The sequence below is a fragment of the Anabrus simplex genome, chromosome X (assembly GCF_040414725.1).
Source record: "Anabrus simplex isolate iqAnaSimp1 chromosome X, ASM4041472v1, whole genome shotgun sequence".
Classification (NCBI taxonomy): Eukaryota; Metazoa; Arthropoda; class Insecta; order Orthoptera; family Tettigoniidae; genus Anabrus; species Anabrus simplex.
In genome coordinates, this window is record NC_090279.1 from 165,269,277 (window position 1) to 165,293,164 (window position 23,888).

Here is a 23,888-nt window from a genome sequence, read left to right on the forward strand (position 1 = left end):
AACCGTTGATCTCATCATTAGACTATGTTTTTTCTTGTTCCTGATACTACGAACCTACGTATTAGGCGGAAAAATTTTGTCCGTTTTGCTCTACGATGCATCGTTTTCGAGATATTTAATATTTTGCATTTAAGCCCCAAATTTAATGAATCGAACCTGCACGGCACGTTATACTCTCTACCATAGCTAAACCTGATCATGTTACGAAGACTCGCTTCAATACAAGCTAAAACAGAGTGAATGCCAAAGGGCCTAAGTAGGAACCGAACCGTTGATCTCATCATTAGACTATGTTTTTCTTGTTCCTCATACTGCGAACCGAGGTATTAGGCAGAAAAATTTTGTCCGTTTTGCTCTACGGTGCACCGTTTTCGATATATTTAACATTTTGCATTTAAGCCCCAAATTTAATGAATCGAACTAGCATGACACGTTAGCCTCTAAGCTATGAGTAGCAACTATCTTGCGCAAGCACCCTTAAAGCGTCTCATAAGGAGTTATGTATAGCTGCCATCTTGTGTCCGCCATCTTGCGCAAGCATCCTTAGGGCGTCTCAAGCCATCTTGTCCAAGGACCCTTAAGCCGTCCCATAAGAGCAGCCGCTATCTTGCGCAAGCATCCCTAGGGCATCTCATAAGGAGCCATGTATAACTGCCAACTTGCGCAAGCATCCCAAGGGCGTCTCATAAGAACCTGTGTATAGCAGCCATCTTGCGTAAGCACCCTTAAGGAGTCATGTATAGCCGCCATCTTATGCAATTAGCGTCGAAAGAGGGCTGCTGTAGAATTTTTCTTTTTAAATTATCCGCCACCACTTTTCAAAGGTATCTAGCTAAAGATGGCAGCACTGCGGATGACAGGTGACGAATTTACATCTACTACGATAAAGAGGGCAGCACGGTGCTCTCTGTATTAAAGATGGCGGATGACAGCTGTCAAAAAAGCACATGGCTATGTTTACCAAACAAGAGCACGTGGAATTTGCCGCCATCACATTTCAAACTAAAGAGGGCAGCACTATGCTCTGTTGATTAAAGATGGCGGATGGTAGCTGTCGAAAAAGCACGTGAGTTTGTTTCCAAACAAGAGCACGTGGAATTTTTCAATTTGCCGCCACCACATTTCAAAGGTATCTAGCTAAAGATGGCAGCACGGTGCTCTCTTGATTAAAGATGGCGGATGATAGCTAACAGAACTTTTCAAATTGTCCGCTACTACGTGCTTAAGGTAGTAGCCATAAAGAGGGCAGCACGGTGTTCTGTGGATTAAAGATGGCGGATGACAGGTGATGAAATTGCCCGCATGATAGTAGCACAGTGCTCTGTTGATTAAAGATGGCGGATGACAGCTGCACGTGGCTTTGTTTCCAAACAAGAGCACGTGGAATTTACCACCACCACATTTCAAACTAAAGAGGGCAGCACTGTGATTAAAGATGGCAGATGACAGCTGTCAAAAAAGCACGTGAGTTTGTTTTCAAACAAGAGCATGTGGAATTTTTCAATTTGCCGCCACCACATAGAAGGCAGCACTGTTCTCTCTGGATTAAAGATGGCTGCTTGTCGAAAAGCATTTTTCAAATTATCCGCCACCACATTTCAAAGGTAAGTAGCTAAAGAGGGCAGCACTGTGCTCTATAGATTAAAGATGGCGGATGACAGCTATCAAAAAAGCACGTGGCTGTCAAAAAGCACGTGGATTTGTTTATCTCGAGCTAGTGAGGTTAAGTTGGTAGCACTAAGGTTTAGGCCCGTCAAGATGGCAGCACTGCCGATGACAGGTGACGAAAGAGGGCAGCACGGTGCTCTGTAGTTTAAAGATGGCGGATGACAGCTGTCAAAAAGCACGTGGCTGTCAAAAAGCACGTGGCTTTGTTTATCTCGCGCTAGTTAGGTTAAGTTGGTACTACTGCGGTTTAGGCCCGTCAAGATGGCAGTACTGAGGTTAGCGATGCGTTGTTGTCTGTCAAAAAGCACGTGGCTTTGTTTACAAATCTGTCAAAAAGCACGTGGCTGTCAAAAAACACGTGGCTTTGTTTACCTCATGCTAGTGAGGTTAAGTTGGCACTACTGAGGTTTAGGCCCGTCAAGATGGTAGTACTGAGGTTTGCGATGCGTTGTTGTTGATGAGAGCTGTCAAAAAGCACGTGGCTTTGTTTACAAATCTGTCAAAAAGCACGTGGCTGTCAAAAAGCACGTGGCTTTGTTTACCTCGCGCTAGTTAGGTTAAGTTGGCACTACTGAGGTTTAGGCCCGTCAAGATGGCAGTACTGAGGTTAGCGATGCGTTGTTGTCGATGACAGCTGTCAAAAGGCACGTGGCTTTGTTTACAAATTCAAATTTCCCGCGGGAGGTGGAGGAGACCTCTGGGAGGCCTCTGGCTGAGGTGGAGGTGGAGAAGGCATCTGGGAGGCCTCTGGCTGAGGTGGAGGTGGAGGTGGCCACTGGGAGGCCTCTGGCTGAGGTGGAGGTGGAGGTGGCCTCTGGGAGCCTGAGGTGGAGGTGGCCGCCGAACCCGCCTATTATACTACTGACGCAAATAAAACCTGCCTCAAAAAATGTATGCGGGGATTATTCGCGTAAATACGGTACTTTATTTATTATTAACGAAAATGCGCACAATGTGCAAAATACAAACACTGTATTACATTATTCTAGTCCTAGTTTTGTTATAGACATTTCTCTTTTACTGCAGATATTTGCATTATATGTTTCACAGTGTTCATTGCACAATTCACATACGCACACTCACTTTTCATTCAAGTGATGAAATCTCTTATTTTGGCAGAAATTGTGAATTTTTAAATCTCGTGCGGCTATTTCTGGCCGAGAGCAGCCCTTGTAAGGCACACCCTCCGATGAGGGTGGGCGACATCTGCCATGTGTAGGTAACTGCGTGTTATTGTGGTGGTGGATAGAGTTATATGTGGTGTGTGTGTGTGTTGCAGGGATGTTGGGGACAGGACAAACACTCAGAACCCGGGCCATTGGAATTAACCAAGGAAGGTTAAAATCCCCGACCCGGCAGAGAATCGAACCCTGGACGCTCTGAAGCGAAGGCCAGTACGCTGAGCATTCAGCCAACGAGTCGGACAGAACTTGTGATGAAAACCATGTGTTGCATATCGCGTTATTACGTGTCGAAGCTCGTAATTTGCTTGTTTCAATCATCCGTCATTATGGCGTCTGTTGAATAAAAGTGGTTCCAGATATAGGCACCGTGCGAATGGCAAGTGGTGCGCTCTTGCGACTAACTCAGAAAACGTTTGATGGGGTAAACTGCAGGCCAGCGCTCGAGTTAGTTTATGTCGGTGTTAACTGAAATAATGGAGAGTCGAACGAATAAAAGCAAACAACACTTTCACTCATTTCCCAGCAAGGAATTGGCATTAACATTTATTGAAGGGGACTTCTCCTTCAAATTAAAATGAACTAGCCTCGTTGTGTTCACCCTGTTTTATTATGAGACATAAGGTGGGTTTTACAGCATGGTAAGCCTCTCAACATTGGCCAAAAAAGAGAAAGCAATGTCTCTTCAGCCCCTGAAAGCGTTTGGGACCGAATACAATTTACCTTTGTTACTGTTAGTTCTCTGCATTGAAAACTTTGAAGTACGTCAGTGAGCAAAATAAAAAGATAAAACTGCATACACGTGCCCTTCAATGTGACTACCCGTAACGACCATTCTTCTATTAAGAATACAGTTTTACATATTCCGAATTAATGGCAGATGATACTGAAAATAAAACCTTTCCAGTAAGGGAATGACAGTAGATAGGAATTGCTCACCCCTTGAAATTTTCACTGTGATACTTCCTCTAGGAGAATATACAAACAGTTCACATAAGTTGATGTTTAAAACATACATGGATATCTGCACTTGGGTGTAGTAGACGTAACTATCTTTAATATTAATTTCACCTTCTTGTGCCACATACAAGTACGGCACATTGCTCCGTTTCTCTTGAATAATAGGCTTTTCTTTACACGAAAAAGGACACTTAATTTCCAAGAGAGAAAAGCCATTGAGATGAAATACTATCTCGCCTGGACTCGAACACAGCCATGGCTGCTCTACTTTGATGCACACTCCCACCTGTTTGCAGTACTCAGCCACCGCTAGTTATTCAGTGTTCCTACCGTACCTCATTAGAATTAGAATTAGAATTAGAAATGACCTGGCTTTCTTTCCCTATGTTAGCTTAGCTGCTAGCCTCTGACTTTAGTCACCGTGGTTTGAACCCCAGCGTCACTGAAGAGTGATTTTCACTTGAAAGAATTGTGTTTCAGGAAAGGCATCCGACTTTAAATTCAAGTTTAAAACTCTTACAGGACTCAGTGTATGCAATGGCCCCGCGCAATGATTCAGTAATTTATAACTAAAGTTATTGTGAATAAATAATTAATTAACAATTTCCCGAAGTAGAAATAAAATATCGTAAATACCTTAATTTCAACGGTGTGTGGTGGCTGATTAATACTTGTTTCCCATAGATACCTAGGAGTAGACTGGGGAAGGAAATTACAGTGCGCTCAGAATGCCTGTGTAAGATTTATCTGTGGACTTCGTTACGCTGACCATGTCACACCGTCTTACACGCGGCTCGGGTGGCTTCGCCTGCAAGAACGACGCACACTTCATACTCTTTGCTTCTTGCATACTATTCTTAAAAGTTCTCAACCAGCCTATCTCCGTGATTGAATGAAGCTCCTCTCCACAGACCATAACAAAAATACCCGATCCTGCAGCACCATGTGTTTATCCCTTCCTGTACACAGAACAGCAATCTACACGAAATCATTCACCGTTACCGCAGCCCGACAATGTAATCTCTTACCAGTGGACGTCAGAAGCATGTCCAGCAGCTTAGCTTTTAAACATGCCTGTGTCGAAATACTAGGTAAACATGCATGAATCATCAAATTATGACCTGAAAACACCTACTCCTACCGCCTCTTCATCATCATTTCCCTCTTCCTTTCACAGATATTCTTCTTCCTCTTCTTCTACTTCTTACTAATCCTTCTCTTCACCTCTCAACTGAAGGCGATATTTCGGTGTACTGTAGAAATGTATATATTTTCTAAACTTTTTCTTAAGTAGTTGTTATAGTATTCATTATTCATAATGATATTCTTAGTACTCATTATTCATAATTATATTCTTAGTACTCATTATTCATAATAATACTCTTAGTACTCATTATTCATAATTATATTCTGCACTTTAGTACGATTTATATTATATAGATGATATGATATTTTTTTTAAAGTGTGGTTACTTTTGTTAATGGTATTACTGTTACTATTGTCCATATTATCATATTATTGTCATCAGTAGTTATTATTAAGTGTTCTAGGTTAAGACTGGTTAAGTGTAAGAAAGGGAGTACATCCCTAACTTTGCCAGGATAAATAAAACATATTACTTACTTACTATTACTATATTTCTTGCCCTAACCTTTCCTTCACGTCAAAGACATGGTTCCTGCTATTTAAATCTTCATCTTTCTTTAGCGTGGATTCCCGGAAGTAATCTGAGTGTTGCACTGTCTGAAACCCTACATAAATTATAGCGGTCGCTGCTACTGTCGAAGCCATTATTGTCTGGCTTTACCTCTTTATTTTACAATCACAAGTCAAAGCTTACTGCGCTGGTTGCAATGAACTGCACTGTCAAAGGTCTCGCGAGTGCCCCATCAAACGACTGAGGCTATTTCCGTTAGGGACGCTCGCTACTAAAAATCTCGTGAGCGCACGGTCCCTATAGCTGCGTTTTTGTATGAGAATTTGGAATGTGTTCTCGTAGGCCTTAGCGTTTGACAGGTGTATCTGCATTCTGATGTCTTCTATAAAGAAAGTTTCTTTTAGTAAGACATAGGTCAGTCTTGATGGTGCTGTCTTCCCGATACCCAGGATGCATTTCATATAACGAGCTTTAACTTTCTCTAGCGTTATCCGGTCGTTAATTTTAAGTTTATCCCAGATTATATGGATCCTATAAGTTGCTATTGGTGCCATAGCTGCTTTAAATAGTATCATCGCTGTTTCTGTTGAAAGTTTTTGTGGTTTTTGAATGTTGTAAATTGCTTTTATTGCTATGTTCTTTCTTTGATATGATTGTTAATAGATGGTGATGTTGTTTGAAGAGTAACTTCGAGATATTTGAATTTTGGTACTACTTCTAGAGGTTTATTTTGAAGGGTCAATGTATCTTTTGGAGAGAGCTTACTACCTCTTCTGAATGCCATTAGTTTAGGTTTGTCATGATTTATTTGCAAGTTTCTTTCTAGGGCCCATGACGTAAGTCTGTATAGCACCATCTGGAGCTCTTCTCTGTCTTCTGAACCTATTACCATATCATCTGCATAGAGTAGAAGTATTGCTGAACTGTCCTTAATGATATTTGTAATGTCTGCTGTCATGATATTGAACAGTAATGGGCTCATAGGATCTGCTTGTAGAACACCATTAGTTTGAATTCAACTTTTGGATAAGGTGATCTAATCAAATATTTGGCTGAAATTGTATTTTAAGATATCTGAAAGTATTTTCGTTATTTGGTGTGCTTCTCCAATCAACAAATTGAGTTTTGGGGTGAGTGTTTCCCTGTTAATGAAATCGACGGCTTTTCTGTAATCTATGAAGACTACAAAATATTTTCTACCTGGATGCCTTATTGTATCTTGAACATGTTCTAGTAGGTTTTTCACAACATGGAGAGTGATTCTTCCCTTTCTGAAACCAAATTGCTTTTCTCGTATTAGGATATCTACTTCATCCGTAAGCCTGCCGTTTAAAATTTCCATGAATATTTTGAAGGAAGTGTTTTCGAGGGCTATCCCTCTGTATGAGCCTGGGTTACATGTTTCCCCTTTCCCTTTGAAAATAACTTTTATTATTGATGTTCTCCATTGTTCAGGTATTTTTCCTGTACTCAAACATGTATTGAAAAATTCTATCCAATAGTTTTCCATCAAATTGTAATATTCTTTAAGATGTCCTATATATGTGCCGTCTGGTCCTGTAGCCTTATTGATTTTTGCTTTTGTTATTGCATGATCTAATTCCTGTCTCATTATCAGAGTGTATATTCTGTTGTTTCCGTAGCATAATATTCATATGCTGTATCCTTATGTTTGATGTTTAAAATGGTGCCAAAATGATTTTCCCATGTGTCCATGGAAATTCATTTTATTGTAGGTGATCTTGGCTTTCTGAGCGCTGTGGAACGATCTTTTTGAGCAAGGTCTGCTTATCTTCTGGCATCTAGATCTACGCGGTCTGCTTTTTTTTTCCTGTTTTATTAAAAAATGTTACAACTTTCTTTGTTGGGCGTATAATGATAAATCATGTTTTTGCGTTAGCCAGTGCCTGCGCCCCATATTCCCTCAGTCGTATTTGCCCTGTTATAGTGTGCGGAGTGTAGCCTCGTGGTGAACGTGACAACATAATGGCACAACGACGCCATGTGGACCCCATTTTGCAGGGTAGAATACTCGGCCGCCAGGAAGCAGGCTAGACACAGACCGAAGTCGCCGTATCCTTGAATGTGCCACAAAGATCATTTCCAGACTTTGGAGTCGATTTCGAGACACAGGAGGTGTTAGTCGTAGGCCAGTATCAGATCGACCGAGGGTAACCACCCCACAGCAGGACCGATATCTGGCCTTAATCGCCCGATGAAATCGGAGTGCACCTGCAAGGCAATTGTCGGCGGCGCTTGCGGCCGTCTCAGGGGTCGCCGTTTCCCGGCAAACTGTGTACCGGGGGCTCAGAACAGCAGGGCTGTTTGCCCGACGTCCAGCGGTTTGCGTCCCGCTAACTCCAGCACAGAGACGGGCCCGTTTACTGTGGAGCCGTCAACATCGAAACTCGACCATGAATGAGTGGAGGCATGTGCTCTTCACAGATGAATCCCGCTTCAGTTTTCAGAACGATTTCCGTCGCACATTAATCTGGAGAGCACCTGTTAGCCGATACAACCACAGGAACATCGTGGGACGGGACCAGTATGGTGGTGGTGGCGTCATGGTGAGGGGCGGAATCATGTTGTATGGCCGCACGGACCTGCACATCTTCACGAGTGGTCCTAGGAACACTGTTAACGCTCGGAGATACAGGGATGAGGTACTGAGACTACATGTTGGTCTCTTCAGAGGTGCGGTTGGTCCAGACTTCCTCTTAATTGACGATAATGCCCGACCGCACCGCGCTTCTCTGGTAGCTGAATTTCTGGCTGGGGAAGACATTCATCACATGGACTGGCCAGCGAGGTCTGCGGATCTGAATCCTATAGAACATGCCTGGGATGCACTGGGGAGGTGAATTGCATCCCGTCAGCCTCCACCAAGAACCCTCCAAGACCTTCGCATTGCCCTTTCGGAGGGATGAGATCGACTGCCACAAGAGCTCTTGGACCATCCGATGGAGAGCATACCACGTCGCTGCGAAGCATGTGTGGCCGTTAGGGGTAACCATACACCCTATTAACAGCATATTTTGTTGTGGAAGACATTGCCAAGTTTTGTTAGTTGTTGTAAAAGGTTTACCTTAGCTATCAGAACCTTTCTGACACTGTTTTTTGGACAAGTTGTGTGACATATGGTGTGTGAGTCAGCTTCCGTTTGTTCAGCAATCCGTCTGACATTCCTATCAGGCAGTATGGCCTCGTTTAGTGATTATGCTTAACGTTTGGACACTAGTGTACATAAAAATCCGGGCCTTACCTGTTGATATGAATGATGTGTCCATCATCGACGGATCTCTCCCTCATGCTCTTCACGGCCTCCCTGGTACAGATGCTGAGAGCCAGCACGTTTACATCCAGCTGTCTCCGCCATTCTTCTGTCTCTGCCTCTGGAACATAACATTAAAACTTTATATAACGAGGGTTAATCAATTATGAATGGGGTCTTTTTAATCGGGGTGACAGACGAAAAACCGGCCACGACCAGATACAAACTATAAGTAAAAGAAATGAGTTAACGCAAAGAGCTCTACTTATTGAAACGAACTTTCAACAATCATGTTATCGCCCAGACTTAGTCCCAATATGGCGGCTACTTGTGCGTGTCCTGACCTGTGTATATAGACTTTGGTCTCGTCGAGGTCTCACAGCTCATTGCAACATATTCCAATACGAAAAACTATAACAATTTATTAAAACTAGTCATTTCAGAAGACATCAAACAGATGTGAGATAAGAAATAGACCAAGAACAATTGTATCACCTATCAACAACGTATTTCTTACAATATGCTAAAAAAAATAAGTAACTGACGAAAACATTGTGATAAATTAATTAAGGCAAATACATCAGCAATATTAATGTTTACAAGGACAACTTAATTTCATTTCATAGAAATACCGGCATTGTACATACTGTGTGACGTACCGGTACATAATATTAGATTATCTGAATTGCAGGAAGCTATCATAATTTCAGTACTTTGCGGTTCAGGGGTTTCGTTCTGAAATTCTTGAAGGCATCGCTCTGATCGGAAATTTCCTTGGCGCGATTGTCCAGAATCAGTTTTAGAAACTTTGTTAGTATCATTTTACTTAGTCTTACCTGGCCACAACAATCAATACAGTGAAAGCGTTGCAGGAACTTCGGCACAACATACATATTTAGCTTCTTTACCAGATTTGTTTTTCCCAAGTAACGCAAAGCGAAGCAAGTGAATTTTAAAATGTTTCCTACGAAATTCAAAACTTTCTTTATGGATACCGCATTCTAATTAGGTACGTTAGAGGACTGTCACTGGTGTCTGATGATAGTCCTTGTAGGCAGGTTTCACAGTGTGTATGCTCCTCAACCACTCTCTTAACAGGAATTTAGTCCCGCAGGAGTTGTTTTACGTGATCTACTGACACGTATTTGAAAACCTCCAAATACCACCGGCCTGAGCGAGGATCGAACCTACCAAGTTGGGAACAGAAAGCCAGCACACCTCAACCGTCTGAGCCACTCAGCCCAGCTATCAGATTAAGAAAAACAATAAGGCCACGCCGCTTCCTTCCAACTCCTAGGCCTTTCCTATCCCATCGTCGCCATAAGACCTATCTGTGTCAGCGCGACGTAAAGCCCCTAGCAAAAAGAAAAAGAAAAACAATCTCTAAATTGAGAAGTGGGATACGGGTAATGAAATCAACAAATGTTTTAAGGTATCTAAACTTCTCAAAAAAGTAAACCAAATTGAAAAGAATGGTAAAAATAATAATTTAGGAGCTTGTCTCCCTGGCTACTGATTGTGTTATTAATTAATTAATTTTAACCGTCCACACTTTTATGAACATTACATTAATTTGTTCACGCTCAGGTGCCCTAAATTAGGTCTACTAGATCAAAAAATGTTATGATAATTTTGTCATATAGTCTGGTTTTAATTCCATTGCAACTGTCACAGTTTATGAAACCAGATTTCTTATAGATGGCAAAATTGATATCATTATTTCGCAATTCGCATGTTATAGGAAAGCTACCTATTAATTAAGTTATATGTAGTTTGAGGCAAATTTACTTATTTTAACAGCTTTTGTATTCGTAAATACATTTTTAAAATACGTATTTTCTTCGTATGAAAAACGAAAATCCCAACCGAAAATGTACATATTAAAAAGAATACAGCGGGATGTTTTACTCAATTTCACGAGCAGAGGGTGAGTTTGCTTTTGACTTTCTTGTTACATAGATTTATAGCAGGTCGTTTTATTATTGATACAGAACAAGCATAAAAGTAGTATAAATAGTCAGTAATCAAGTGAACCTTCATATGGTTATTTCTTGGGTTAATAATGTTGAGTACGCGCTGCCTTTTCTCCCCAAAAGTAATGCGAGTAAATGCAAAACCCAGTCTATAGATGTATAAATAAACGCAGTTCATAAAACCCAACCTTCCGTTAAACGATTTTAGCGTTTTTATGCATACATTTTAAAATATTAAAATTAGAGTACGGTACCTATTGCATGTAGATAGCATTTAGTTGTTAGAAGCAATGCAACTTAATAATTAAGGAATTATTCCTTGATAATTTCTGTGAATGTGGGAAATAACTAACAGATCTTCCTGGTTAGTGCATTATTATTTGGGAAAACATGGGCTATTCCTAAACGAAAAATGATTCAAAATATTTGTGTGCAAGCAAGGGTGTCAAGAAAGTCTTCGAAGTATAGTGCCAGAAGTGGCATGAAAAACCAAGAAAGCTACTGTATTTATGGATATCTAGAGATATATCTTCATATTTTTATCAATGCTTAATAATTACTTGTTGGGTATATTTACAAGTAAAACTCTCAAGCTTTGATCGCGTGGATGGAGAGCTTTGGTCATAAAATAGCCACTGCCGCAAAGAATTCTGAGAGCATCACCAGACCTGTGTTGCCTGTGTATATACATAGAGTTAGGAAATAATACATTGTTTACTAACTATGTGTATATATACCTTGCCTAGAACATAACAGAAAGCTGACATCTAGCGGCCAAACCGTGCCATAAATTAGTAGCTCCCCGGTCTTGTATATCTCGCACTGCCTGCTCGATCTGCATCCGATGGCTGCTTATACTGCCTGCTCATTCCATATTCAAACGTGTGGAGCTGCTTTCTATGAGATCACCTCGTTCATTTGAACGACCCACGGCTGTGAACGGTATCAAATGAACTAGTTCAAGCAAATTAACTAACTGGACCCATCCCTAGCAGTGGTTTTCAGCACCGCCATCTCGATCCTCCTATGCTGCCTGCTCTATGCGAGCCTTTTTGCGACTACGCTGCGACAAAATTTCTCCGCTAGATGGCAGACATAGACGCACTATGTTCTAAACTAATTCTAATGACGACAGCCTACAAAACACTATGCATTATGGTCATATGTTCACTGAAGCTCGTAAATTACATCAGTAATATTAAATATCGGCAATATTACCTGTATGAGTCGCAGTTGGCCTCTTCATGCACAATTTAAAGATTTTCCTGGACGAAGGCTTGGAATGGTACCGTACTTTTTGTGTTCTTGCCAATGCAATATCAAATAGTAGAGGTCTTACGAACTTGGTTAGAATAGTATCACCAACAGTTTGCTGATGTTCTTTGACATCACATTGTAACAAACCCATTCTGAAAGGTTCTTTTTTTGTTTTTGTTTTTTGCTATTTGTTTTACGTAACACCGACACATATAGGTCTTATGGCGACGATGGTATAGGAATGGGAAGGAAGTGGCCGTGGCCTTAATTAAAATACAGCCCCAGCATTTGCCTGGTGTGAAAATGAGAAACCATGGAAAACCATCTTCAGGGCTGCCAACAGTGGGGTTCGAACCCACTATCTCCCGGATGCAAGCTTACAGCTGCGCGCACGGCCAACTCGCCCGGTGTTCTGAAAGAGAAGACGTCGCAAGTCGTAGTATTACGCTCGTACGTTTGAAGGACTTCGACAATAGGGCACAGCAGCTTAAACGAACTCCTGCAGATGCTTCACCAGAGCAACAAAACAAGGTTTTGGGTATCGAACTCCTCCTCTGTCCTGATGCATAATCAGTTCCATTTAGCGGTGTCGAAGCTCTAGGCAGTGAGATTTTGCTGACACAAATGTGACACTCCATCCTATCTTCAACAACACGAACCTAGTACCCGCAAATTAGGATTTCCTGTTTCTAGTTTGATTGGAATATTATCGTCTGGATATCTGAGGTTGTCCAAAATATCTAAACATGAATACGTGTGTTTGTGATTGTCCGTCACAATTTTTATCACAAGGAAACCACTATCCTCCATGGCTTTAATCACCTTCTGAAAAATATTCCGCAGCCTGTTTCCAGTAATTCGACCGGGTAAGGAATTTAATGAATGAAGCCCCAATCTAGCAGCGAGGATAGGAATCGTGCCGGCTGCCGAAGCCTGTCGCACTCCTCCGGGGCAATGATTAATGAATGACAGATGAAATGAAATGATATAGGAGAGTGTTGCTGGAATTAATTATGACAGAGAAAACCGGAGTATCCGGAAAAAACCTGTCCCGTCTCCGCTTTGTCCAGCACAAATCTCACATGGAGTGACCGGGATTTGAACCACAGAACCCAGCGGTGAGAGGCTGGCGTGCTGCCTTCTGAAATAAGGTGTAAAGGCACAGATGCGAGAGTAATCTGAGGATATCCAATTAATTCCTTTAGTAGGTCCGTGCCTAGATAAAGCCGATAGCCGCTTTTCTCTTAATTCCCTTCTAGACGGTATTTCATGGAGTTGTATCTTTTCTGGCTGCGAACCACCTTGTCGAGATTGTCAAAATGGTACACAACAGTCGAATATTTCGGGTAAAGAATCTTAAGTTTCACTTCTATGAAAAATATACCTTGCACAAACGGAAAGAAACAAGTACCAACATCTTAAAATCACTTTTGAAATGTCTATAAGCATAACATGATTAATTCATTTCACAGTTCTACACAAAATATCTCTTGTACGAACAGAAGTGACCAGACACGTTTACTCATTGTACGAAATAATTCAGGTTTTCACACACATTCATGCACTAATAACGCAGTGCTACACCCACACTGACAGTGAAGATTGTGCGTCTACTGCTGCACTCTTACGGCGACTTGGAGAAATATTGGTAGTCGCGCCTTTCTGTGTTAAACTAGTGGCATAGAGCAGGCAGGTGGTTTTCAGGAACCTACTCCGGAACCTCAATCTAGGGGGAGCTGCTACATAACCACATAGCGGGTGGGATTGCTAATGGATCTGTTTAGTTCTCTCTGCACTGGTAGCTATCTCACGCCGAATATCTGGTGGTGATATCCCTGCAAACTGGATGAGTAGCGGTGAATAGCCCTTTGCCTGAAGAAGGAATTCGCAGCTCATAACAAATACAGTAGAGACAATACGCGACACTTCCGGATTTAGCATTGTTGAAATGGGAGACAAGTCGCAAGTGGCGCTCCTATAGTTCCGTTTTTATGAGTTTCGACTTGACAGTTAACCGGAAGTCAGACTGTGGTGCCAAACTGCTACGAATACAAACAGCTGATTTACGATACACAACACGAACGGAAATGTATATAACTGGAAAATGTCCATAATCAGTTTTCTTTGTAGCAACATACATAATTCACGTAAGATGAACAACAATACACAACACATTTATGATAAGACTACAAGATAAACATATATCAATGCTCGAAAAGATAAAACGTGAGAACATAAAATTAAATTTCTACTCACCATGTAGAAGAGCTCGCGTTGCTGTTAGATTTAATTTTCCCTAAGGAAGGAAATAATCCTACAAAGGGAATACACCACTCATTTCTGCGTCGCTATCGGCATTGTCATCGTCTGACCCTAAAGAGATAATAAAGTCTTCAACATAATCGTCTGTGAGACTTTCTTTCTCCCAAGATTTAATCATCTCGGATTTCGTGTGTCTCACAACATAGCTCCAGTCCTCCGCACTTATACGGCCTACGGGTTCGAAAATATCTTTCAACTTCGAATCTGTGAAGAGTCGGTTATTCTCAGCTACATAATCCTTCACTTGGGCCCAAATCAGTTCTATGACGTTAAAATGGCAATTGAAAACAATTTCCCGGACATAGCTCCTTAGTGGAGTACCGCGTCCGAACAGCTTTCTTCTCTTGGAAGCTTCATCCTTAGACGTAGGCGTCGACATGACAGAATGTGAAATTCACATACGGGCCTAAAATTAACCTATTATATAACTACCGAACGAAATATTAAACTAAGCTACTATATAAACTAGCTCACTGTTGTACATTGTTACACACTATTCACTACAATATAATGGGCTATACTATCAAAAATACTAAACAATAAATCTATAAACTCTACACTACGAAATATAAACGAACAGCCTAGCACAAAGACAAGCAAAGACCGCCAAAAGAACTGAGCACAATACAACCCCCAGCTGATAGCACGTGGTTACAGTAAACAGCAGATCGACAACACCGCTAACCGGAACTGGAATGTAACGCGCACTGTCGGAGCGATCGGCTGCCTATGATTGGCTGTTGATTAATTCACTTACTTCGTACTCAGAAAACATTGTCAACTGCATTGGTGTACTACTTTATTGAAATTGTGTGCGTGTGTAGAACTAGTACAAATATAATACAGTATTGTGTCTGGGTGAAATAACGAGCCCAAATCAACTTCACGAACAGAACAGATTAATTCACTTACCCTCCTCCGAAAGGCAGCGCTCAAACGTCAAGTCGAAACTCATAATAACTGAACTATAGTGGCTTGACCTGAAAATTTGCGCTAAATTCAAATATCAATGGAAATGTATATACGGAAATGGATAAATAAATTACGTCTAGAAAGAAAGTGTTACTAAGATATTAACTTTAAAGTTGCTAAAGCAATTAAGGATAAATGAATGAAGAATTATTTAACAGGTTATTCTTTAAAGACTGAAATTAGACATATAATCAAGATGTGAAATGGACTGCTGTGAAAGGGCTTGATCTTTCATTTATGCATTACCTTTTTAGCTTTACAATTCCTGCCTGAACGTTCACGGATAGATTTTTATTGTTTCTCATTTAAAAGCATTGTATCATCATATTAAAACACTTGTCAACAAAAATATCAGCACATTCCTTACACAATGATTCAATGAATTTACATTTAAGAGCTGGACAATTTTCCTTTTAACTTGAAGCCTGCTAACAGAAAGAAAATCTATAAATTTAGGCTCAGAAAACATTCAAACTTTCCCTATAAGCAATACTTGCCATAATGACATTACATTAGGGTAAAGCAAATTTGCATCGTCATATTGTTCCAACAAAATATGTACATTTCTTAAATCACCCATATTTTCTTCAGTGTTTGACAACGCATTCCAAATGGGGTAACTTGGAACACAACCAGCCACACTCATATGCATATGTATTTTCCTGAATTACATCAAACCCCAGATCACACCTACAACAACACATCGGTATTGAATGTTAACTGCTGCACTATACAATAAAATATGCGTATAATATTTTAAGCCAGTTAAAATATGGGTCGAGCAGGTCAAAAGGTTATGAAGTACTATAAAAATCTCTTTGTCAGTGGAAAAATATATAGGCAAACATAATATTACTTACATTTTCTTGTCAGGAGGGAAACAGAAGAAAGACCGCGCATTCTTCTCTACTTCATGGTTACTGCAGCCAAACACAGCACTTACCTTTCCCCTCATGTTGAAAGGAGATATCAAGGAATGACACACGCTACTATTTAATTATGTCAACTCACTGAAAACTCGTAAATAACACCAAAAACTTCACACATAAATACACGTGCTCTTATGACAGAACCAGTAGTACTCAGGTCAATCCGCTAGAGAGAGCTCTAATAGCTGTCCCTCGATATCTCGCTGAGTGTCGCGTATTGTCTCTACTGTATTTGTTCACAGTCCCATACATGCACGAAAATTCAGTAGTCTAAATACTTCCTATTAGCTTCCACATCACCACATTCACCCGCTACCTTCCCACATCCTGCAGTTTTATTTACAGTTCTTGTATCCAATCACTCCTAAAATAAATAAATAAATAAATAAATAAATAAATAAATAAATAAATAAATAAATAAATAAATAAATAAATAAATAAATAGTCCGCCTCCGTGGTGTAGTGGTTAGTGAGATTAGCTGCTATCCCCCGGAGGCCCGGGTTCGATTCCGGGCCCTGCTAAGAAATTTGAAAAGTGGAACGAGGAATGGAACGGGGTCCACTCATTGTCAGCCTCAGGAAGCCAACTGAGTAGAGGGGGTTTCGATTCCCACCTCAGCCATCCTCGAAGTGGTTTTCTGTGGTTTCCCACTTCTCCTCCAGGCAAATAGTGGGATGGTGCCCAACTTAAGGCCACGGCCGCTTCCTTCCGTGCTCCTTGCCCATCCCTACAAACCTGCGCATTCTCTAAAAGACCCCTGTTCAGCATAGCAGGTGAGACCGCTTAAGCGACGTACTGGTCTTTCTCACCAGTTTCATCCCCCACCTAAACGTCTCACGCTCCAGGACACCGCCTTTGAGGGAGTAGAGGTAGAATCCCTCCCTGAGTCCGGGGGGAAAACCTACCCTGGAGAGTAAACGGATTAAATAATAATAATAATAATAATAATAATAATAATAATAATAATAATAATAATAATAATAATAATAATATCGGGTATGAAGTGAGATGAATCTTCGTAGCGAAGTTTTACGACCGGATACCCTTCCTGACATTAACCTCATCAGAGGAGTTAATGGGATGAAGTGAATGACGTGATGTATGACAGTAGGAAGAGAGAATGTGAAACTCAGTGCCGGTACATAGCCTGGTGTGCTCAAGGCTTTACGTCTCCATCTGACGGAGAGTCACCCATCAAGAGCGCCTTATGCCCTCACTCCATATGACTCCGGCTCCATGGCTAAATGGGACGCTTTCAGACCTTTGAACCAAAGAGTCCTGAGTTCGATTCCCGGCCGGGTCAGGGATTTTAAACTCAATTGTTTAATTCGTCTAGCTCAATGGCTGAGTGTGTGTGTGCCATCTTCATCATTAGAAATCATCCAGGTAGAGTCCCATCCTCCCAGATATGCAGGTCACTTATAGGCCGTCTTCTAGAAAAATACCTGCACCAGGCCTCTCCGGGGGCCAGATGCCATTATTATTATTATTATTATTATTATTATTATTATTATTATTATTATTATTATTATTATTATTATTATTATTATTGTTGTTGTTGTTATTATTATTGTTATTATTATACTCTATATTATGAGGACTGCGGAGAGGTCTGAAACTTAATCCAGGCTTTTGGCACGCCGTCTAGTGATGAAAAATAAATTGTATACAACCACCTCTTGCCTGCTGTCATTTCTTGATGGATACAGTACTTTTGCATCCATCTCTTGGCACAGGCCAGAGTAAAGTGTAGCTTCCACCGAAGTCTCAGTCTCATCCATGGCTGTGACAATATGGTAGCTTCTGGGGTAAGGGTGGTGCTGACTAATGACATTCAGAGCACGACTTGATTGTATGAGTGCTATGAAAGGTGTTGCTCATAGGGTCAGTCGTGCTGCAATAGTACTTTCTGACCCAGTGAGGAAAGCAATGGCAAACTATTTCACTCCTCATCTTGCCTAGTATGCCTCATTTTGGTGCTGCCATTGGTTTTTGGGGTTTCCTTACCGCATTATCTTTGGTGGTGCGATTTGAGGATCCAGCCAGCCTCTGGGCTGATGACCTGACAGACAGACACCACCACCTCACCACCCCGCCGTCTAACCAATCAATCAATCCATACTGATCTGCATTTAGGGCAGTCGCCCAGGTGGCAGATTCCCTGTCTGTTATTTTCCTAGCCTATTCTTAAATGATTTCAAAGAAACTGGAAATTTATTGAACATCTCCCTAACATTCTGATGGTGATTTTTTGACTCGAACCGGCTAACTACGGTGTCAGATCATATAGACATGACGCATTTACGATAACTGCCACTATGGAGCAAATAAATAAATAAATAAATAAATAAATAAATAAATAAATAAATAAATAAATAAATAAATAAATAAATAAATAAATAAATAAATAAATATGTTTGAAGGGAAATATACAGTTGGGCCCACGAGAGTTGAAGTCTGATATTTGAAAGCGGCGAAAGCAGTAATTACGAAGTACGCTGCGTTGTCATAGTTACCTCAATCTGCGACATATCACTATTTTATACAGGCTGAGTATTTAATCAACTATGTTGTCCTAATGCAATTCAATAACCTTTGACCCGTTCCTAAGCTCGTGCTAATAATTCCGGCATTTAAGAAAGAACACGTCATTGCCGATAAATATGAAATTTCATATTCCCTAAACTGGCAATAACCTCAAAAATGCACATGTTAAATAGAGAATGGAACTATGCAATTAGCCACTGATTTACTTAAAAACCAAACCCCAAACCCCATGGCACTAGAGCTCTTGAAGGGACTTGGCCTACCAAGCGACCGCTGCTCAGCCTCAAGGCCTGCAAATTACGAGGTGTCGTGTGGTCAGCACGACGAATCCTCTCGGCCGTTATTCTTGGGTTTCTAGACCGGGGCTATCTCACCGTCAGATAGCTCCTCAATTCTAATCACGCAGGCTGAGTGGACCTCGAACCAGCCCTCAGGTCCAGGTAAATATCCCTGACGTGGCCTGGAATCGAACCCGGGGCCTCCGGGTAAGAGGCAGGCACGCTACCCCTATACCATGGGACCGGCACTGATTTACTTACACACACAAAAACCTAACAACGAAAATAATATTCAGGAAACAAATATTTAAATTATTATATAAACCAGCAACGATTAACACAGCTAACACAGTATTATTCCGAATAATATCACAAAAGCGAGTGAGAGCAAGCCAAACCACGTGGCGATAGCTTCCTCAAATGTGGCATCGCTGTTATCGTTGCCATAGCAACAGACCATTTTCGAGCAGCGTTAGTTAACGGTTTCTTCTCGCCGGTGGCTGTAAACGTTTGACTTCAACTCTCGTGGGCCAAACTATAGTTGGTGGCTAGCCGGCTGGTATGTCCGCTCTCTCACCGTTAAGTTTAAAGCTTGTCCAATAAGAGAACGGTTCTGACATTTGAGCGCTGCGATCGCTCAGTCACCTGTTATTTGCCCGCGCATTTCCATGTGATTCAATTGCTTAGAAGTACCTAGGCTAATATCTGTGATTATTTACAGCCGTCGTTATATCTTGTCATTTCAAGTATGTATTTCAGGAATGGTATTAATTGTATTATTGTGTTTTCAGCTAATATTACGCGCCATCCTATATTTGTATTTTATGACAATATCATTACAGTACGGGTAATAACATTTAAGAATGCATTCTGTCGGTTGATCGAATGTGTAAATTTCGTAGCTAAAGGAAGCGAAGAGAGAGTTTCATTAGGAAAACTGACGCAGAAATGCCATTCGGAGATTCAACGACAAATTAATAAGCTGATGGATTCTCACCCTGAAAATGGTTTTCCGTGGTTTCCCATTTTCACACCAGGCAAATGCTGGGGCTGTACCTTAATTAAGGCCACGGCCGCTTCCTTCCCACTCCTAGCCCTTCCCTGTCCCATCGTCGCCATAAGACCTATCTGTGTCGGTGCGACGTAAAACAACTAGCAAAAAAAAAAAAGACACGATGTTGCCACATTCCAGCATTCCTTTCTACATGCTCTTACCCCTCGCTTCCGGCTCACTTGTTCCCTCCTTCATTCTGGCCGCTGTGATCTGTTGTAGACTACCTGGCCAGGCGGTGTCGTCCCATTTGCGATCACTCTTATACAAACAATCAGGTTTTTATCAGTGACAGTGACAGGTTTGGCAACTCCAAGCAAGACGAGCTGCCCTGAAGTGTTATCTCCATGGCAACCGCAGTCGCCCCACCCTCGTTTCCATGGCAACCACACAGCCACTTCCTTTATCCCGCCTCGGCAGGCAGTAAACGGACCTCCCTCTAAGAAATGTCACACACCAACTCTTATTATTAGCAGTATTAGTTACGGCCGCAACTCTCGGAAGCCTTCTCTTACTGGAGAAACTGTAACTTACCTGCTGGCAGACGAATAACGTGCTGTTCAAGGACTCCGGTGTGGCCACTGAGTTTACTGTTTCTGTGATCAGTACTACGTGATAAACATATCCTTTAAAGTAAATACCTGTGAGCGCCGTCTCTCCAAGAACTCCGGCGTTATTTATGAGTACCTCAACGCCTTGCACATTTTCCTTGACCCATTTGAAGGCGGATAAAATATCTTCTTCGTCCCTCAAGTTGCACTTGACAGCATGTAATTTGCCCGGGGCAGCTTCCAGATTCTTAGCCATCTCCTGTGGGAGGAGCAAAACAGAGATAATTACACTCGAGTGCAATAGATAAGGATAACAGTTAGGCTAACAACGCACGGGACCACCAACCGCCCCGGTTCGTTCTCCCGGGTCCCGCTGCGGTTCTGGGTAGTGTTCAAAATGTCATGGCGAATAAATACCAGAACAATCATGCTATATATTTTTTGACAATTTTACTGACAAAAGTGTATCCGTAGGTTTTATTGTATTTAGTTTACGGTTGTCACTTAAGTACTTGCATAAAATGTTATTGAACATGACATATAACCATATTTTAAGCGTGTAAATAATATTTTAACAATCAAAATCGAAATAAGTACATGACAGTTACTTTAAATATGTGTCAACAGATTTTTCACTTACATAGTATGCAAAAGAATGTTGATAAATATGTAACGTAACACAAAACTAACCAAATATGTTAAACAATTATGCAATGGAATTAAAATATAAACATATCCAGTCTTTCTTCTCGAGAAAAAAATAAAAAAATGTGTCAGTTCATCAAACAAATAGCTCTTGAGTTTAGATGATACAAGTTTTCACGTCCTGGTATTTCACAGGATCACAATCTGTCACACATCTATCCAATTCCAGTCGAAACCATTTATTGCGACAATGCTTTTAACGACGTAGCGAAATCTAACGGTCTCGTATAAACCGCTTATTAAGACATATCGCATAAAACGGCATATTCGTATAGCATTTTGGGAGAAATACAGTATATTTATATAATTAATAAAGTTGTAGGTGGTTCACTGTCTGTAATTTCGTTTTATTTGCCATTGTTTCAGATATCTATCCGTTTTATGTCAACTCGAGACCATATCAGTGGTTTTTAGCTTTCGTGTCTGTTCGTCTGTTTGTCCGTCTGTTCCACCATCACGGCGAAATGGTTGGATAGATCTCGACCAAACTTCGTTGTTAGAGGATAGTCATCCAGGAGCACATTTAGATATGCATGTGATTTAAACATCACTGAACAGACTGGAGGATGTATAGGAAAACCAAGAATCGAATTGGTGAGAGGAGATGGATTTGGCAAAATTTGACGAGAAGAAGAGAGAGAATGATGGGACACATCTTAAGACACCCAGGACTTTTGTTTTTGAGGGATGTATAGGCAGTAAGAACGATAGGGGTAGACCAAGGTATGAATATGACAAGCAGGTTAGAGCATATGTAGGATGCAGTACTAGTTACACAGAAATGAAAAGGTTAGCACAGGATAGGGTGGCATAAAGGGCTGCATCAAACCAGTCTATGGACTGATGACTGAAACAACAAACAACCATATTATGATTGGAGAAAGTGCCGTACAAAGAACGTTTAATGAAATGATTTAATATGTTATTTCTTACTGATTTGCGCGTTATACCTCGGTGTATTTGAGATGTGAACAAAAATGTTGTGAACCTCCTGAAAATTGTGCCACGAGTCGCCACTCCCTCAAATGACCCTGATCTCACCCAGGGCAGAATGACGAATTTTATGAACATAAGGAGAACAACTGTAGGTACTCCTGAAGTTAGTCTTTCCATCATAGGCACGAACCCTGGATAACACACACCCCGTTCTTTGCTCTGTTATCACATCAAAAACACACAGGCCTTTTCGGCAAAGGGTCAGAACTTTAGTTAATGCGATAACAGTAAAGAACATACACAGATCAGTCTGACACTGATATGATGAGATATAAAACTTTTCGACTTACCTTAATTCTTTCATCCCTTCTCGCCAAGCCAACAACTGTCATCCCCTCGTTAACCAGAGCTTTGGCAACTGCCGCTCCAATACCTGCGCTAGCTCCGGTTACCATAGCAACGCGGCCACGCCAACGTTCCATGGCCTGCTGAAACATAGCTCTCCGGACAACACTGCCTAGTACCATGCCAAGGCAAGTAATATAACACTCAGTCACGCGAGTCTGCTGTATGCGAGCACAATAAAATTTCCACGACTGCTTTCTCTCTCTCTTTCTTTCCTCGACTCCACTGACGAAACAATACCAATTAGCCTGCAATATACAACTTATTATATATAGCCTTTCAGTACAATTGAGTCACTTCTGAGCTTTAGCCTTCAAGATACAGTTGGAACACTGGCGAATAGTATACAATTTTCACGGTAGGTGGTACTGCCTGTTGTAGAATTTACGCTCCATGGATTTGTTTAGCACGTCACAAGTAACCTGCACGTTCCTCTTACTGGTAACAATTTATGCAACAGGAGATAAGATGATATTGACATAAACTCACGTTACAAGTGGTCCACATGCTTCTCTAATTGATAACAATTATGTAACAGAAGATAAAGGGGTATTAAAAGAAACATGAGTAAATGCTTCATTACCGGTACCGTAACAAGAAGGTTCAGTAAAAGCTTTATTAACAATATAACAGGTGGTCCCACGGTGTAACGGTAGAGGACCTGCCTTTTACCGAAAGTGCTAGGGTTTTATTCCCGAGTAGGTCAGCGGCTTTTACTTCGAGGGTTGGTTCGAGGTCCACTCAGCCTACGTTAGAACAATTGGGGAGCTATTGGTGGTAAGATAGCGGCACTAGTCTAGAAAGCATAAAATAATGGCTTTTTAATTTCGTATGGCTATTTCTAGCCGAGTGCAGCCCTTGCAAGGCAGACCCTCCAATGAGGGTGGGCGGCATCTGCCATGTGTAGGTAACTGCGAGTTATTGTAGTGGAGGATAGTGTTATGTGTGGTGTGTGAGTTGCACGAATGTTAGGGACAGCACAAACACCCAGCCCCCGGGCCATTGGAATTAACCAATGAAGGTTAAAATCCCCGACCCGGCCGGGAATCAAACCCGGGACCCTCTGAACCGAAGGCCAGTACGCTGACAATTCAGCCAACGAGTCGGACAAATAACGGCTGAGAGGATCCGTCCTCCTGACCTCGTGTTACCTCGTAATCTGCAGGTTTTTCGGCTGAGTAGTGGTCGCTTGGTATCTAGCACAAGGCCTATGAGAGCTGCACC

General features: G+C 41.4%; 1 protein-coding gene across 1 annotated transcript in view; it reads right to left on the reverse strand.

The window, feature by feature from the left end:
* The window catches only part of LOC136886419 (farnesol dehydrogenase), a 51,468-nt gene extending 28,432 nt beyond the window's left edge, over positions 1-23,036 (reverse strand). Inside the window, exons 1-3 of the mRNA XM_067159192.2 lie at positions 22,610-23,036; positions 20,709-20,877; positions 8,729-8,858 (exon numbers count right to left, since the gene is read on the reverse strand). Of these exons, the coding sequence (XP_067015293.1) occupies positions 8,729-8,858; positions 20,709-20,877; positions 22,610-22,786 (476 nt within the window). The 5' untranslated portion in view covers positions 22,787-23,036. The remainder of the gene's footprint in view (positions 1-8,728; positions 8,859-20,708; positions 20,878-22,609) is intronic.
* Positions 23,037-23,888: the final 852 nt, after the last annotated feature.